The following is a 19,482-nucleotide window of genomic DNA, read 5'->3' as shown; positions in this document are numbered from 1 at the left end:
AATGACACTAAAAAAAAAGTCTACTGACATTCCGACAAGGAAAACGGGACAATGAGTCCCTACCTTTGTAAAAGGGTCTGCCGGTCAGGATGTCTCCTCGGTTGGCGAAGCCTGGTCCTCGGGGGCAGATGGCCTTGTTCTCCGGGGTTCCCGCCTTGGGACACTCCTCACAGTCGATGCCCCAGGCCGCGCCCACCGAGCAGCAGCACATGTCCACGCGGTAGCGCCCGGGCAGCGGTTCGCCACACTCATCCTCGTGCCACTTCATGTAGCACTGCTCGCTGCGCACGTCTGGGGAACAGACAGATGGACGGACATACACTACTGCTGACCACACAGTAGCCTCAAGATGCTAATATTTTTGGTGACCACATTTGTGTGACGAATCTGCTTGTTTATCAAGGTTTATGTCGGTTACGGTCTTGTCTTACCCACGCAGGTGCGTCCGCTCCCGTCCAGGGTGAGACCCTCAGCACACTCACAGAGGAAGGAGCCCTGGGTGTTGACACAGCGCCCGTTGGTACACACCCCCGGGAACACCTCACACTCATTGATGTCTGGAGGGGGGGGATCGGGGGTTATTAAAGGAATGACTGTACTGTATGACTCATAGGGAGGGAGTGGAATACCACAGGGAGGGAGACAGAGGGTCATTATGACTGTGAGAATGTCTGCTACCAACATAATGGATAATAGACAGTAGCAGCAGTGTGTGTGTGTGTCGGGGTCAATGTGTGTTTTACCTTCACAATTGACTCCCTTCATACGAGCGAACCCTCTGGAACAGGCAGTGTCTGTGGAGAGAGACATCAGTTACCGTACACACCTCAGTATCTTCATTAGGAGTGTGTTTGTCTACAGGTCTGTTTGTGTGCGTACTGACCGATCTCGCAGCGTTCACAAGGACTGCCCCAGGCGGCTCCCAGCGTAGAGCAGCACTCAGACTTGAGTGTGGCGCCGTTGATGTTGACCTCACAGCGGCCATCTTGGATATTCAGCCAGCACGTTCCTTTCATGCTGTCTGTAGAGGGAGGAAGGGGGAGAGAGAGAGAGAGAGAGAAGGAAGAGAAAGGGAGGAGAGAGGGAGAGGGAAAAAAAGAGAGAGAGAATGTCGGTAAGTGAAGGCAATCAAGAGAACCCTGCCAAGAAAAGGCCCTTCAATTCAATACTACATTCATTCCAAGCACAACACTACAGGCAGTGGTTAGTAACTAACTACAGGTGTCCCTTTCAACAGCTGCTTATACCAAGACACATGCATCAATGACTTTAATAAGTTGCTATGGCACTCCTAATGGACTGAGAGCATAGTCATAACAAACGGGATGGTCATTTTCTCTCCCGAGACCATGAGCCCACCCAAAAACTCCACCACAATTTACATTCTTGCCACCGAGCGATGACTTTGAAGCAAATATATGACTCTGCTTTGAAAATAAAACATCTCTATATCTTAAAGTACAGGAATCTATCAGACTGACAAGGCCGGCTCACATTGGTATTTATTCTAATGACTCATCCCAGATTCCATCTGTAGATGGATGTTCAGATGCGTCTGGTCATGCTCCCAAAGCTGACATCGACTTGTTTATTTAGTGGTATAAACATTCTAAAATGCCTATTAGGCTCGAAACCTTGGCTCAAATACCACTCCTTACTCTGACTGTCTATATGATGATTCTCTGACAGAAGTTTGCTTCAGGACCCCGTCGTTTAAAAAAAATGTGGGTCCAATTTTAAGTCGGCCAGTTATGACAGACGCCTCGGCCTCTTACCCACGCAGATGGTGTTGGTGGAGTCCAGCTTGCTGCCGTGAGAACACTCGCAGTTGAAGGACCCGGCGATGTTGCGGCAGATTCCGTTGACACATGGGCTGGAGTCACACTCGTTGATATCTGAAAGACATGGACCAGAGCAGGGTTAGGTATGGCAGTGCAGAGCCAGGTAAATGGTCATCCTTAACATCTAGAGAGGCTTTTACTTCAACAATGTCATGACTCTCCTGGTCGAGGATCCTCAGATCAGCTTGGCAAATGGCTGACAGATAGCCAGAGAGGAGGAGAGGCCGGCCCTGGGCCGGTTTTATGACACCTCGCGCCAATCGTAAATCTTATGCAGCAGAGAACCCTCTCCTGTTCTTCAGTACCAACCAAAGGAATGCCTTTGTCCTCCAGGAAACTTTCGCTGCCAAAACCATAACGTCCAAAAAAAGTGAACATTGGAACAATATTTCTAAGATAGGAATGTTATGAATGGTCAGTGGGGATCTAAATAATAATCATGTCATATTGCTTTTCATTTTGTGATGTTATTAAAAAGTGTATGAACCAAATACTGTAACTTAGGAAGGAAACACATTCAAGTTGTCAAGTTTCCATCCAATATGATGCTAATACAATATGAAGAACGATGAAACTATTTTTGTTAAGATAGGAAGGTGATTTTAGTTTTCAAACAAGATCATCGTTTTCATGTCCGTTGCACATTAACTAAGCCACACCCCGAATGAGGTCAGAAGAGCGTGTCAGTGTGATGGAACCTTCCTTTTCGACCAGAGTGCTTAAAAGGACTCGCTAAGAATTAACATACCAGACCAGCAGACGTGAAGCGTGAGCTAAACGTTACAAATGGTTGAAACTCTAAGACCAGAAAGCGTGCAGCTATGGCTACACATTGAAATGGTTAGAAACTCTGAAACTCTCAACACAAGGTGAAGAAAATAACCTCACTAGACCAAAACATTGACAGTTTGCAGCTGTGCATGTAAAGGGGTCTAGAACTTTGACTATCTACCCGAGGAAGAAAAGAGGTGAGAAGCTCACCTCAGACAATCACTGGTGAATCATTGAAGCCACAGACAACTATGAAGGACATTGTGACCTCTGGTGGACAATCAGAGCATTACACCCATCGAGCCATTCCCCGTAGAAGGATAGATTGGTTTCAACCGAGATAGACAACGGACAAAGACATCTAACTTACACGTAAATATATTGCATTTCTTACCCAAACGGGCGGCAGCTCGTGTGTAAGATATAGGATTCATGTGAGAACAGTCCTAGAATGTATCCACGATAAATGTTCCTTTCTCTATCTCTCTCTTTCCCCACACCCTCTCCATTGTGTAACAAGCCGTCACATCTTCTCAGTCCACTAGAAACGTTTGGCTCATGTAAGTGTGTATGTGCATTCTGTGTTATTATTTAGTTAGTTAGTAAATAAATCATTCAATCAAATGGTGTAGAACTGAATAATCAGAAAAGGCTGAGGTTCTTGAGGATTCAAGAAGTCTGCCACGTTCAGAATGAGACTGATATGAGGTAATGATTAATAAGTGACCGTTATCGATATATAACTTATATATATATATATATATATATATAAAATTCCCCAAATTCCAAACAAGTTAATTGTTACATGATTAATTGAATCTAGTAACAATTGTATATAGTTAGTTGATTTGATAAATTACAGTCATCACATTAATACAAGTCACGTCATGACCACAAAGACAGAAAACGTTATGAAATTGGTTCAAGGACAGAGGATGTAAGCAAACATGTGGTCATATATTTTGATGGTCTATTTGACTACCTTCTCTCCATGTGTGTTTAAGTGTTAAACAGTTGCAGGTGTACGCACGTCTAGACGATTAGACAGCCGCAAGGTATGAAATAGCACTGAAGAGTGTTTTAATGCATTGAGTCTTCGAACAAAGTTGTTGCTCCTTTGGCGTTTGTATGAGGTGTTTACCTTCGCAGGTCTCAGAGTCTGGTTTGAAGACGAAGCCTTTGGGACAGGAGCAGGTGTAGCTGCCGGGGGTGTTTCTACACAGGCCGTTGTCACACAGCAGACGGTTCACGAGACACTCGTTGATGTCTGGGAGACATGAAAGAGTCGAGGAGAAGAAAACAACATGGTTGATCAAGTGTAGGGGAGAGTGGGGTAAGTTGAGCCATTTTTTTCCCCGGCATCACTCCGCCAACGGAAATAGTATTCTCTCTTAACAAAGATATCTACCTATATTTCAGGATGTCGTGTTTTCCTGGAAATAATCAGAATTCATGTAAACATTACAGTTTTGAAAAAATAGCTTGTCCCAAAAAAGTGGTCCGCAGGTATGGGGTAAGTTGAACCACGAACAGGGTAAGTTAAGACCCCTACAAACTTCTGTACTGAATGAAATATTACACCTACCTTTTTAAAACCACGTCTATCTTTATTAAAACCATGTCTATCATGCCTATCCCATTAGCATCGTTAACTGGCTACATACGGAGTGATTGACAAATGCGCATACACAGTCAATATTGCTGGAAATTAATTGGCAGATATTGGGTTACGTTTGTCTTTTCAAGCAGGGAAAAGTACCCAATTGTCATACTTGAGTAAACGTCAAGATACCTTCATATAAAATTACTCAAGTAAAAGTCAAAGTTGCCCAGTACAATCATACTTGAGTAAAAGTCTAAAAGTATTTGGTTTAAAATCTACTTAAGTATCAAAAGTAGAAGAAAATGTATAAATCATTTCAAATTCCTTATTAATCAAATTAAATCAAACCCATATGGCACCAATTTCTTGTTTTTTAATTTACGGCTAGCCAGGGGCACGCTCCAACACTCAGACATCATTTAGAAACGAAGCATGTGTTTAGTGAGTCCACCAGATCAGAGCAGTAGGGATGACCAGGGATATTCTCTTGATAAGTGTATGAATTAGACCATTTTCCTGTCCTGCTAAGCATTCAAAATGTAACAAGTACTTTTGTGTGTCTTGGAAAATGTACGGAGTAAAAAGTACATCAATTTCTTTAGGAATGTAGTGAAGTAAAAGTAGTCAAAAATATAAATAGTAAAGTAAAGTACAGATCACCCCAAAAAACGACTTAAGTGGTACTTTCAAGTATTTTTAAAAAGTACTTTCGCCACTGTTTTTAAGTCAATAGAGGCTAACCAGGGTCGGATAATGCAATGTGACTTTGATTGGACAGAACCCAGGAGCTTTATGTTTATGACAGTTTGCATGGAACACATGAGAAAATGTACTTTCAGAATTGATTGGCGAGTAACTCATAGGTGGGCTGGGAGATACGACCAATCTACCTTTTGAAGACCCTGATTTAGATACACGTTTCGTTTTTTGGACCTAACTTGTTAACACATTTTCCATGTGGTTTCTTCCTTTACAGACTCCATGAAATGACGACCTCTTCCTAAATACTTGATCAAAATAATAATTTTGTGTATGGTTTCCTAGAAACAAGGGTGGCTCAACTTACCCAATTGGTTGAATTGACCACACTCCCCTAACACAAACCAACAAAAACAATCAACCCCAGTGTTTAAAATGATCAGCGATTGGTCATCCAACTTTGGTCATACGTCAAAGTTAAGACCACGAAAGTACAGCAAGACATGGAACTCAGTTCGACTTCAGACCACTGTTATATTCAGATATGAAAACGTGACAAACTCTCATTCGGGTCGCTGCTTTTCCCAGCAGACATCGGAGAGTGGATACAGGAAGCCTGGACTCACCCACGCAGTTCTTTCCGCTGGAGTCGGACTCGTAGCCGATGTTACAGATGCAGCGGTAGCTCCCTCTCAGGTTCTCACACATGCCGTTCTGACAGATGTCAGGGTCCAAGGCACACTCGTTGATGTCTGAAGAGACACAGAGGACAAACCCACATGAGACACAGCCTCATCTTAAATAAGGCTCTTTCCAACAAAAATATTAATTGTATTTTTTTTCACTCTGTGATTTGAAATTCGGCGGGAAAATCACACATTTCGGAGGGACGCATTGGAATGTTCGAGGGGAGGCCTGTTAAATGTCAGAATAACTATCAGTGATAGTTGAGCTCCACACCACACAGACTTAAGATCGAACCGTACAAGTCACATGACTCACCTCTGCCGTCAGCGGTGATGCCAATCCCACTGCTGCACACGGCCTGGAACTCAGCTGAAAGGCCATTAAAAACACCTGTAAATCACCTGCTAATATACCCAGTGTAACAAAAAAACACCATTTACATTATAATTCTGACAATCACTTCTGCAGATCTTAGCCTGGAATCTGAACTGTGATGTGAAACAATTCTGAAACAGAGCTAACAGGATCTTAATAACGGCACATGTAAACCACTGATGCTTGCTGGTGGGGTTAGGGTCAGCTTTGGTCACCTGAGTTGCGGGCAGGGCAGGGCAGGCAGGGCTCTCCGAAGCCGTGTTCAGGACTGGCACAGCAGCACTCGGACTTGGTGACGGCTCCCGGGAAGGGCCGCGAGCACGTGCCCATCTTGATGGCGCCGTAGCAGGTGGTGCGCATGTGTGTGTCTACACACACTCTCCCGTCCACGTCGATGGCCAGGCCCGGCGGGCACTCACAGCGGAAGGAGCCCTCAGAGTTGAGACAGCGTCCGTTCATACAGATGCCTGGGGTCTGGCACTCATCAATGTCTGAGGGAGGAAGGAGAGAAGAAGGGAAGCGATACAGTAAATAATTGTATAACCTTATTTAATTTAGATAATCACTTCAATAACACTTTATTAATCCCTCCAGGAGAAATCTGCTCCCTTGAAGATGATCTGTAGATCATAGGAGGCTGGTGGGAGGAGCTATGGGAGGACGGGCTCATTGTTAACGGCTGGAATGGAACCAACGAAACAGTATCAAACATACGGAATCCACACGTTTGACTCCGTTCCATTGATTCCATTCCAGCTGTTACAATGAGCCCAACCTCCTATAGCTCCTCCCACCAGCCCCCACTGCTATAGATGTTGATCAACTGCAACTCTGTTGACTTCAGATAACTGCAACTAGTGTATGGTAGATGACATACCTGTGCAGTAGCGTCCGTTAGGTGCCAGGGCAAAGCCAGATTTACAGATACACTTGAAGCTACCATCCTCATTGATACACATTCCATTGAGACACATGTTGGTGGTGGCACACTCATCATGATCTGGAAGAGCACAGGGAGACACGTTGTCATTTATAATGGCCTAGTTGTGCAATAATCTACCACAGATTCCGTAGGTTGAATATATAAATGAATGTCCATTGTTACCTATGCAGTTCTTTCCATCAGGAGTGAGTTCAAAGCCAGCGTTGCAGATGCACTGGAAGCTTCCGCCAGTGTTGACACAACGTCCGTTACGACACATCACTCCGTTCACGATGCACTCGTCAATATCTGTGGAGGGGAGTTTGACCGTTAGCCAGGTCAGGTACCAGTCTGTTTCTGTCCTGGACACCGCCAGAAGGCCAACGTACCCAGTCTATCCATACCATCCAACTGTTGGAATAGAAAATGATCATGGTGAGTGATTGGAACATACCAATGCAGGCCTGTTTGGTGGGGGTGCCCTGGTAGCCTTCGTGACACTTGCAGTGGTACGACCCAGGTGTGTTGACACAGTCTCCATTGACACAGGGGTTGCTGACGCACTCATCCACATCTGAAGGAGGGAGGAGAGGAGGAGATGAAGAGAGATGAGTTCATCAGAAAAACCCAGGGTGCTCCAATTTACAAATCTGAACACTCCCATGCGTGTTGAAAAAGGTTAGAATCAATGCTAATGTGTAAAGATACCCTGAGTTTTACAGCAGAGAAGAGAAGTCCCATGTGTGGTCAGAAAATGGCAGTGGAGTCTATGTCATTTTCCTAACTGACTTTGTAGTGGGCTTACCGATACACTCCCCGCGTACATCCTGTCTGTAGCCCATGTTACATTCACAGCGGTAGCTGGTCGGGGTGGGGATACAGCGTCCGTTCAAACACAGGTTGGTGAAATGTTTACACACATCAACGGTCTCATTGAGTGATACTGAGGATACACAACACAACACACAATTACATTACATTACATCAAAAACACAGTGAAGAAGATGAAGAGATGAAAGGTTGCCCCCATCATTATTTTGACATTCAGGTGAGTCTCATTGAGATACAATCTCTTCTTCAAAAGACCTAGTCCATGAACTGATCAACAGGCTACACAGTGCATTCGGAAAGTATTCAGACCCCTTTCCACATTTTGTTACATTAAAGCCTTATACTAAAATGAAATAAAAAATGTATAATCCTCATCAATCTACACACAATACCCTTTAATGACAAAGCGGAAACAGGTTTTTAGAAAATGCAAATATATTACAAATACAAAACTGACCCTTTGCTATGAGACTCGAAATTGAGCTCAGGTGCATCCTGTTTCCATTGTTTATCCTTGAGATGTTTCTACAACTTGGAGTCCACCTGTGGTAAATTCAATTGATTGGACATGATTTGGAAAGGCACACACCTGTCTATATAAGGCCCTACGGTTGACAGTGCATGTCAGAGCAAAAACCAAGCCACGAGGTTGAAGGAATTGTCCGTAGAGCTCCGAGACAGGATTGTGTAGATGCACAGATCTGGGGAAGGGCACCAAAACATTTCTTCAGCATTGAAGGTCCCTAAGAATATAGTGGCCTCCATCATTCTTAAATGGAAGAAGTTTGGATCCGCCAAGACTCTTCTTTGAGCTAGCCGCCTGGCCAAACTGAGCAATCAGGGGAGAAGGGCCTTGGTCAGGGAAGGGACCAAGAACATGATGGTCACTCTGACAAAGCTCTAGAGTTCCTCTGTGGAGATGGGAGAACCTTCCAGAAGGACAACCATCTCTGCAGCACTCCCTCAATCAGGCCTTTATGGTACAGTGGCTAGATGGAAGCCACTACTCAGTCATAACAGCCTGCTTGGAGTTTGCCAAAAGGCACCTAAAGACGCTCAGACAATGAGAAACAAGATTCTCCGGTCTGATGAAACCAAGATTGAACTCTTTGGCCTGAATGCCAAGCGTCACATCTGGAGGAAACCTGGCATCATCCCTATGGTGAAGCATGGTGGTGGCAGCATCATGCTGTGGGGATGTTTTTCAGCGGCAGGGACTGGGAGACTAGTCAGGATCAAGGGAAAGATGAATGGAGCAAAGTACAGAGAGATCCTTGATGAAAACCTGCTCCAGAGCGCTCAGGACAACGACCCTAAGCACACAGCCAAGACAACGCAGGAGTGGCTTGGGAGACAAGTCTCTGAATGTCCTGGGGTGGCCCAGCTAGAGCCTGGACTTGAGCCTGATCGAACATCTCTGGAGAGACCTGCTCCCCATCCAAGCTGACAGAGATTGAGAGGATCTGCAGAGAAGGATATATAGATAAACTCCCCAAATACAAGTGTGCCAAGACTCGAGGCTGTAATTGCCATCAAGGGTGTTTCAACAAAGTACTGAGTAAAGGGTCTGAATACTTACGTAAATGTGATATTTCAGTTTTTTTTTTATACATTTGCAAAAAACAAAAAAAAAAAAAAACCTGAGCTGCCAGAATAATAGTTTGTGGGGAGGCGCTGATTAACGGCGAATAAAATATAAACTATCAAAATAAAGAAAGTCGCACCCTCCATGTATAATCTCCCAGCAATTTAATGGGTATTTACCGACGTTTCGGCACCACTGTACCTTCCTCAGGGTTTATACATTTGCAAACATAATAAAAACATTTTTTTTGCTTTGTCATTATGGATTATTGTGTATAGATTGATGAGGGAAAAAAACAATTTAATCCATTTTAGAATAAGGCTGTAACATAACAAACTATGGAAAAAGTCAAGGGGTCTGAATACTTTCCAAATGCACTGTACACTCAGTTTAAACCATAGAATAAGGAATTAAACTATTAGTAATTTTATACAATCTCTATGGTTTAAACAATATCTAATATCTCTGATACAAAACGTAAAACCACAAGCTAATAATGGAACACTACCCAATTGACACTTTTCAAGGCCCAACCAACTCACCGATATTACGCCCCCCACCGTTTCCTCCGAAACCATTTCCTCCTCCTCCTCCCTGTCCCCCTCCTCCAATTCCTCCTCCGTTGCCATGGTGACCATTGCCATTAGGTCCGTTTGGGTTGAGCTTGTAGCCGTAGCTGTAACCGTTACCGTTGCTGCCACCACCATTGGGGAAGACTCCGTGGGGGAAACCTCCGTTACCTGTGCCATGGGGAACCCCATCGATGCACAGCCTTCTGTACTCATCTACAGGAGAGAGCATGGAAAGGGTTAATGTTGGTTCATCTTCAAATGACTCCCATACACACACAGAAGTTTACAGGACAACGACCCTAAGCACACAGCCGAGTTGACTGTGCCTTCAAAGAACTTGGAAAATTCCAGAAAATTATATCATGGCTTTACAAGCTTCCGATAGGATAATTTACATCATTTGAGTCAATTGGAGGTGTACCTGTGGATATATTTCAAAGCCTACCTTCAAACCCAGTGCCTCTTTGCTTGTCATTATGACAAAATCAAAAGAAATCAGCCAAGACTGCAGAATATAAATTGTAGACCTCCACAAGTCTGGTTCATTCTTGGGAGCAATTTCCAAATTCCTGAAGGTACCATGTTCATCTGTACAAACAATAGTATGCAAGTATAAACACCATGGGACCATGCAGCCGTCATACCACTCAGGAAGGAGACACGTTCTGTCTCCTAGAGATGAATGTACTTTGGTGAGAAAAGTGCAAATCAATTCCAGAACAACAGCAAAATACCTTGTGAAGATGCTGGAGGTACAAATGTATCTATATCCACAGTAAAAAAAGTCCTATATTGACATAACCTGAAAGGCCGCTCAGCAAGGAAGAAGCCACTGCTCCAAAACCACCATAAAAAAGCCAGACTATGGTTTGCAACTGCACATGGGGACAAAGATAGTACATTTTGGAGAAATGTTCTCTGGTCTGATGAAACAAAAATAGAACCGTTTGGGCATAATGACCATCGTTATGTTTGGAGGAAAAAGGGGGAAGCATGCAAGCCAAAGAACACCATCCCAAACGTGAAGCACGGGGGTCAAGGTATTGGAGTAGCCATCACAAAGCCCTGACCTCAATCCAATAGAACATTTGTGGGAAGAACTGAAATAGCGTGTGCGAGCAAGGAGGCCTACAAACCTGACTTGGTTACACCAGCTCTGTCAGGAGGAATGAGCCAAAATTAACCCAACTTAATGTGGGAAGCTTGTGGAAAGCTACCTGAAACATTTGACCCAGGTTAAACAATTTAAAGGCAATGCTACCAAATATGAATTGAGTGTATGTAAACTTCTGACCCACTGGGAATGTGATGAAAGAAATAAAAGCTGAAAAAAAGCATTCTCTCTACTATTATTCTAACATTTCACATTCTTAAAATGAAGTGGTGATCCTAACTGACCTAAGATAGTGCATTTTTACTAGGATTAAATGTCAGGAATTGTGAAAAACTGAGTTTAAATGTATTTGGCTAAGGTGTGTGTAAACTTCAGACTTCAACTGCATGTGAGCTAGATAGACAAGACCGCGGTCATTGTCTTCACCCAGATCTTTTTCATCTTTCTCCTTTTGTTTTTAGTCATGAGGTCATACTCTTCAGCACTTTATCCACGGTGAGGGGATGTGGGACCGTGGATCACTTACATGGTCAGTTACAGTTTGGGTCTAGAGCGGTCATCCCTCTCTTCAAAGGGGGAGACACTCTAGTCCCAAACTGCAACAGACCGATATCTATCCTACCTTGCCTTTCCAAGGTCTTCGAAAGTTAACAAACAGATCGACCATTTCGAATCCCACCGTACCTTCTCCGCTATGCAATCTGGATTCCAAGCTGGTCATGGGTGCACCTCAGCCACGCTCAAGGTCCTAAATGATATCATAACCGCCATCGATAGGAGACAATACTGTGCAGCTGTATTCATCGACCTGGCCAAGGTTTTCGACTCTGCCAATCACCACATTCTTATCAGCAGACTCAACAGGCTTGGTTTCTCAAATGACTGCCTCGCCTGGTTCACCAACTACTTCTCAGACAGAGTTCAGTGTGTAAAATCGGAGGGCCTGTTGTCCGGACCTCGGGCAGTCTCTATGGAGGTGCTACAGGGTTCAATTCTCGGGCTGACTCTTTTCTCTGTATACATCAATGATGTCGCTCTTGCTGCTGGTGAGTCTCTGATCCACCTCTACGCAGACGACACCATTCTGTATACTTCTGGCCCTTCTTTGGACACTGTGTTAACTAACCTCCAGACGAGCTTCAATGCCATACAACTCTCCTTCCGTGGCCTCCAACTGCTCTTAAATGCAAGTAAAACTAAATGCATGCTCGCTGCCAGTACCCGCCCGCCCGTCCAGCATCACTACTCTGGACGGTTCCGACTTAGAATATGTGGACAACTACAAATACCTAGATGTCTGGTTAGACTGTGAACTCTCCTTCCAGACTCACATTAAGCATCTCCAATCCAAAATTAAACATAGAATCGGCTTCCTATTTCACAACAAAACATCCTTCACTCATGCTGCCAAACATACCCTCGTAAAACTGACTATCCTGCCAATCCGTGACTACGGCGATGTCATTTACAAAATAGCCTCCAACACTCTACTCAGCAAATTGGATGCAGTCTATCACAGTGTCATCCGTTTTGTCACCAAAGCCCCATACACTCCCCACCACTGCAATCTGTATGCTCTCGTTGGCTGGCCCTCGCTTCATATTTGTCACCAAACCCGCTGGCTCCAGGTCATCTATAAGTCTTTGCTAGGTAAAGCCCTGCCTTATCTCAGCTCACTGGTCACCATAGCAGCACCCACCCGTAACACACGCTCCAGCAGGTATATTTCACTGGTCACCCCCAAACACAATTCCTCTTTTGGCAGCCTTTCCTTCCAGTTCTCTGCTGCCAATGACTGGAACGAATTGCAAAAATCACTGAAGCTGGAGACTCATATCTCCCTCCCTAACTTTAAGCACCAGCTGTCAGAGCAGCTCACAGATCACTGCACCTGTACATAGCCCATCTGTTAATAGCCCATCCAACTACCTCATCCCCATACTGTTATTTATCCTTTGAACCCCAGCATCTCTACTTGCACATTCATTTTCTGCACATCTACCACTTTCAGTGTTTAATTGCTAAATTGTAATTATTTCGCCACAATGGCCTATTTATTGCCTTACCCCCCTTATCTTACCTCATTTGCACACACTGTATATACAGTGCCTTGCGAAAGTATTCGGCCCCCTTGAACTTTGCGACCTTTTGCCACATTTCAGGCTTCAAACATAAAGATATAAAACTGTATTTTTTTGTGAAGAATCAACAACAAGTGGGACACAATCATGAAGTGGAACGACATTTATTGGATATTTCAAACTTTTTTAACAAATCAAAAGCTGAAAAATTGGGCGTGCAAAATTATTCAGCCCCCTCAAGTTAATACTTTGTAGCGCCACCTTTTGCTGCGATTACAGCTGTAAGTCGCTTGGGGTATGTCTCTATCAGTTTTGCACATCGAGAGACTGACATTTTTTCCCATTCCTCCTTGCAAAACAGCTCGAGCTCAGTGAAATTGGATGGAGAGCATTTGTGAACAGCAGTTTTCAGTTCTTTCCACAGATTCTCGATTGGATTCAGGTCTGGACTTTGACTTGGCCATTCTAACACCTGGATATGTTTATTTTTGAACCATTCCATTGTAGATTTTGCTTTATGTTTTGGATCATTGTCTTGTTGGAAGACAAATCTCCGTCCCAGTCTCAGGTCTTTTGCAGACTCCATCAGGTTTTCTTCCAGAATGGTCCTGTATTTGGCTCAATCCATCTTCCCATCAATTTTAACCATCTTCCCTGTCCCTGCTGAAGAAAAGCAGGCCCAAACCATGATGCTTCCACCACCATGTTTGACAGTGGGGATGGTGTGTTCAGCTGTGTTGCTTTTACGCCAAACATAACATTTTGCATTGTTGCCAAAAAGGTCAATTTTGGTTTCATCTGACCAGAGCACCTTCTTCCACATGTTTGGTGTGTCTCCCAGGTGGCTTGTGGCAAACTTTAAACTACACTTTTTATGGATATCTTTAAGAAATGGCTTTCTTCTTGCCACTCTTCCATAAAGGCCAGATTTGTGCAAAATACGACTGATTGTTGTCCTATGGACAGAGTCTCCCACCTCAGCGGTAGATCTCTGCAGTTCACCCAGAGTGATCATGGGCCTCTTGGCTGCATCTCTGATCAGTCTTCTCCTTGTATGAGCTGAAAGTTTAGAGGGACGGCCAGGTCTTGGTAGATTTGCAGTGGTCTGATACTCCTTCCATTTCAATATTATCGCTTGCACAGTGCTCCTTGGGATGTTTAAAGCTTGGGAAATCTTTTTGTATCCAAATCCGGCTGTAAACTTCTTCACAATAGTATCTCGGACCTGCCTGGTGTGTTCCTTGTTCTTCATGATGCTCTCTGCGCTTTTAACGGACCTCTGAGACTATCACAGTGCAGGTGCATTTATACGGAAACTTGATTACACACAGGTGGATTGTATTTATCATCATTAGTCATTTAGGTCAACATCGGATCATTCAGAGATCCTCACTGACCTTCTGGAGAGAGTTTGCTGCACTGAAAGTAAAGGGGCTGAATAATTTTGCACGCCCAATTTTTCAGTTTTTGTTTTTTTTTTTTGTTAAAAAAGTTTGAAATATCCAATAAATGTTGTTCCACTTCATGATTGTGTCCCACTTGTTGTTGATTCTTCACAAAAAACTACAGTTTTATATCTTTATGTTTGAAGCCTGAAATGTGGCAAAAGGTCGCAAAGTTCAAGGGGGCCGAATACTTTCGCAAGGCACTGTATACTTTTTTCTACTGTGTTATTGACTGTATGTTTGTTTATTCCATGTGTAGCTCTGTGTTATTGTTTGTGTTACACTGCTTTGCATTATCTTGGCCAGGTCGCAGTTGTAAATGAGAACTTGTTCTCAACCAGCCTACCTGGTTAAATAAAGGTGAAATAAAAAAAAATGAATGACAGGCAATCCCAGCTATTCAAGGTGTTCATTCATAACACATGCACAAAATAACTCAGCAATTGAGTGCAAAGGGGAGTTTGGACTGTGGGTTAGAAGTCGTAAGTTGTGTGTGTGTCTGAGACAGACGAGGAGGAGAGAGTGTGTGTGTGTGTGTGTTCATGCGTGTACTCACCGGACCCTCTGACAGGGCACATCTCAGGGATCTGTCCAGAAGCCCAGCAGCGGCCCGTGTCACAGCAGCACTGCATCTTGGTATACTGGCCCTGCAGGTCACCTGCACAGCGCCCACTCGCTAGCGCTGAGAAACACGTGCCCACACGCTGGTCTGAGGGAGGAGAGGATGGAGGGAGAAGGAAGAGAGAAAGAGAGTTGGGAAGAGAGGTCAGTTTGCTTCAGGGTGAGTCACTCAAATCGCTCATGATGTTGTAATCACGTTTGACTTCCAGGTCATGTAGAACATCTCATGTTAGGCAGACCATGTTATAATGCATAATTTACAATACTGTAAATACTCTGGTGACAAGGTACAGTGAGGGAAAAAAGTATTTGATCCCCTGCTGATTTTGTAAGTTTGCCCACTGACAAAGAAATGATCTGTCTATAATTTTAATGGTAGGTTTATTTGAACAGTGAGAGACAGAATAAGAACAACAAAAAGCATGTCAAAAATGTTATAAATTGGTTTGCATTTTAATGAGGGAAATAAGTATTTGACTCCTCTGCAAAACATGACTTAGTACTTGGTGGCAAAACCCTTGTTGGCAATCACAGAGGTCAGGCGTTTCTTGTAGTTGGCCACCAGGTTTGCACACATCTCAGGAGGGATTTTGTCCCACTCCTCTTTGCAGATCTTCTCCAAGTCATTAAGGTTTCGAGGCTGACATTTGGCAACTCGAACCTTCAGCTCCCTCCACAGATTTTCTATGGGATTAAGGTCTGGAGACTGGATAGGCCACTCCAGGACCTTAATGTGCTTCTTCTTGAGCCACTCCTTTGTTGACTTGGCCGTATGTTTTGGGTCATTGTCATACTGGAATACCCATCCACGACCCATTTTCAATGCCCTGGCCGAGGGAAGGTTCTCACCCAATATTTGACAGTACATGGCCCCGTCCATCGTCCCTTTGATGCGGTGAAGTTGTCCTGTCCCCTTAGCAGAAAAACACCCCCAAAGCATAATGTTTCCACCTCCATGTTTGACGGTGGGGATGGTGTTCTTGGGGCAATAGGCAGCATTCCTCCTCCTCCAAACACTTCGAGTTGAGCTCCATTTTGGTCTCATCTGACCTCAACACTTTCACCCAGTTGTCCTCTGAATCATTCAGATGTTCATTGGCAAACTTCAGACAGGCATGTATATGTGCTTTCTTGAGCAGGGGGACCTTGCGGGTGCTGCAGGATTTCAGTCCTTCATGGCGTAGTGTGTTACCAATTGTTTTCTTGGTGACTATGGTCCCAGCTGCCTTGAGATCATTGACAAGATCCTCCCGTGTAGTTCTGGGCTGATTCCTCACCGTTCTCATGATCATTGCAACTCCGCAAGGTGAGATCTTGCATAGAGCCCCAGGCCGAGGGAGATTGACAGTTCTTTTGTGTTTCTTCCATTTGCGAATAATCGCACCAACTGTTGTCCAAGCTGCTTGGCGATGGTCTTGTAGCCCATTCCAGCCTTGTGTAGGTCTACAACCTTGTCCCTGACATCCTTGGAGAGCTCTTTGGTCTTGGCCATGGTGCAGAGTTTGGAATCTGATTGATTGATTGCTTCTGTGGACAGGTGTCTTTTATTCAGGTAACAAGCTGAGATTAGGAGCACTCCCATTACCTGTATAAAAGACACCTGGGAGCCAGAAATCTTTCTGATTGAGAGGGGGTCAAATACTTATTTCCCTCATTAAAATGCAAATCAATGTATAACATTTTTGACATGAGTTTTTCTGGATTTTTGTTGTTGTTATTCTGTCTCTCACTGTTAAAATTAACCTACCATTAAAATTATAGACTGATCATTTCTTTGTCAGTGGGCAAAATGGTACAAAATCAGCAGGGGATCAAATAATTTTTTCCCTCACTGTATAAACCCAGCTTCTTCTGGCTCACAGTGTACGATTGTGACGGGAAACAAGGGTTTGTACATTCTTCAGGATCACAAGACAATGCAAAAGCTTTTAGCACAAAAAAGCTTGACAATCACCTCCCTTCCACAAAGATGGTACGCAATTGGGAGTAGGGATGGAGTTGTGGCTCCTCCGGCCCTGAGGAGAGGTTACAACTAACAGCCGTCCCTCAGGTCATGGTCAGTAGGCTGGGGGAGGAAGGGGGAGGGAAAGGGTGTGTTCGGGTAGGTGGAGAAGAAGTGAGGGTCCCTTGGTGCATGCGTGTGTTTGTGTGTGTAATGCAGATGAAAGTGTAGGTGGAAAGACAGAAGTAGACAGGGGAAAGAGGGAGTGTTGTGGAAATATACAAAAGTAGACATCCTATGCTGTTGTTTGGGTCTGCGGTTCAGCCTGGATTTCTCCCTAAGGGGTAACTCTGCAGAGAGGTCGGCAGTATGATAAGGGAGTATAAGCAAATTTGCAAAATGGTTTGAACAAGTGTGTTGTTATGCTCTTTGACATTTGTCTTAGAAATGTTGGTATTAAGAAAATTGGGAATGTAATAATTTGTCATACGGTGAATAAATCATCTGAAATTCCAGAATCAGGAATGTCTTAAACTGTTGTTTTGTTCTGTCCTCTCTCGAAGTTATGGCGATAGTGACTACAGGTATCTTGATGTATGGAAGAAATAAAATGACGAGAACAGCGTGAACTTCACCCCCCCCTAACTGGCTGAAGACAGGACCTTGTTCTTCACCACTTCTACCGTGAGACCTGAGTCCGAGCCAGCAACCTGTACACAGCATCCAGTCGAAGCTATCAACTGCCTTTTCCCTCATGCCTTTTCTCTCAGGAGTGCGACATGAGTCCAGGTGGCGTGAGCATGGAGAGAGATCCCGTCCACACTTCTCTCATGCTGCTGGTGAACTGGTAGGAAAATGGACAAAGACATAATGGACTGTGGCGGCTCAGGTGAGAGACATTATCAAGGGCCATCCACTTTGAACGTGTGCCGTTGGGAGGACGAACTGCAACACTTTCTGAAGAGAAACATGAAGAAACGCCAGAAGAAGAGTGCCCGGAAGGAGGGGGGTGATCAACTGTGCCTGTAAATTAATTTAGGGTTGCTCTAAACTGTTTATTTGGGGTATCACGTTGATATTGGAGGTTTACACACTGGGAAGCTTATTGCAATTTGGATTGAAATGCATTGAGATACCGATCTGTCATTAACATACCACTGGCGACAGTAAAACAGGGACAAACGGGGGCTGTAATGAGAACAGTTATTACTGATAACATATGGTCCGGTCCCCCTGTTAGTAAATGTACATTCTAACCGTATCGGTGTGTGCTAAGTTTAGGGTCTTGAATTTGAGTGATAGACTCAACGTGGAGCACTGAAGACTGTCATTCTAAATGTGGGTTGTATAACCATGATGGGGACATTGATAGTAGGGGTTTTGTTTTACCATGTTATCAGAATTCTAATGTCAAAGCGCATCAATACATATAGCTTTCTGGATGATAGAGTACAATTGACTTACGCATGTTTTAGTATGCTTATAACTATACAAGTGGACTAGCAGTAGTGACTAATATGTTTTGGGTTAGATGGAATGATTTATGTGCAAATGTTTTTGTAACAGGAGGCTAAGTACATTCAGGGAATGTATTTGAGACAGAATGTTTGCATAAGGGTGTTAGCTGCAGAGATAGTGTTGTGATTTCAGACACTATTGTCAACTTTCAGTGAGGAGTTGAAAGAATAGCCACAGATCCCTGTGTACCGGAGGCCACCTCACCAGAAGGGCAGTTCGCTGTAGTAGTAGCATCATATCTCCGGCAGAGGGTGCCAAATGATAGGTGACCATGGCTGTACATTCACACCCCGGGGTGTGGGTAACTTGACTATTGTCGTGGAACATCTGAAAGAGCTCAGCGGTGATCGCGCAAACGAACACCAATCAGACAACGATTGGAATCCGTTTGGATGGGTTCAGTCATTGTTTGGTGTTATGGGAGATACAATATTTCATTGGTTGGTTTATGGCTTAGTTATCTTTTTTTTGCAAAAATGCTTATTCTAACTTATGTTAAGAAATTGTGTAGCAAAACCGTTGACACTATTCCCACCATGCCATTACTGACCCCTGAACCCAATTTACTTTCCTATGCCTGATTACATGCCTGATGAAGATGGTGATAATCCATAACACCAAGGTAAAAACATTGAGTTAATTTTGCAGCATGTTCATAAGCCATGCCCACGATGCGGGTCATGTAAATGGTGCTCACATGGTAATGTAGACAGTGTCAACGAGGCGGGTCATGTAAATGGTGCTCACATGGTAATGTAGACAGTGTCAACGAGGCGGGTCATGTAAATGGTGCTCACATGGTAATGTACAGTGTCAACGAGGCGGGTCATGTAAATGGTGCTCACATGGTAATGTAGACAGTGTCAACGAGGCGG

At 44.0% G+C, this 19,482-nt stretch overlaps 1 protein-coding gene across 3 annotated transcripts in view; it reads right to left on the bottom strand.

The window, feature by feature from the left end:
- The window catches only part of LOC110524227 (fibrillin-2), a 92,113-nt gene that overhangs the window by 23,577 nt on the left and 49,054 nt on the right, over nt 1–19,482 (bottom strand). For all 3 annotated transcript variants that reach the window (XM_036978001.2, XM_090235462.1, XM_036978000.2), the window contains exons 10-24: nt 15,083–15,235; nt 9,857–10,099; nt 7,704–7,841; nt 7,353–7,472; nt 7,082–7,207; nt 6,854–6,976; nt 6,192–6,467; nt 5,917–5,970; nt 5,541–5,666; nt 3,754–3,879; nt 1,776–1,895; nt 884–1,021; nt 744–794; nt 432–557; nt 64–291 (exon numbers count right to left, since the gene is read on the bottom strand). In XM_036978001.2, the coding sequence (XP_036833896.2) occupies nt 64–291; nt 432–557; nt 744–794; nt 884–1,021; nt 1,776–1,895; nt 3,754–3,879; nt 5,541–5,666; nt 5,917–5,970; nt 6,192–6,467; nt 6,854–6,976; nt 7,082–7,207; nt 7,353–7,472; nt 7,704–7,841; nt 9,857–10,099; nt 15,083–15,235 (2,148 nt within the window). The remainder of the gene's footprint in view (nt 1–63; nt 292–431; nt 558–743; nt 795–883; nt 1,022–1,775; nt 1,896–3,753; nt 3,880–5,540; nt 5,667–5,916; nt 5,971–6,191; nt 6,468–6,853; nt 6,977–7,081; nt 7,208–7,352; nt 7,473–7,703; nt 7,842–9,856; nt 10,100–15,082; nt 15,236–19,482) is intronic.

Source organism: Oncorhynchus mykiss, chromosome 5 (assembly GCF_057628025.1).
Source record: "Oncorhynchus mykiss isolate SJ-2025 chromosome 5, ASM5762802v1, whole genome shotgun sequence".
Lineage (NCBI taxonomy): Eukaryota > Metazoa > Chordata > Actinopteri > Salmoniformes > Salmonidae > Oncorhynchus > Oncorhynchus mykiss.
The sequence above is the reverse complement of the archived record's forward strand: the minus strand, read 5'-3'. Positions and strand labels throughout refer to the sequence as shown.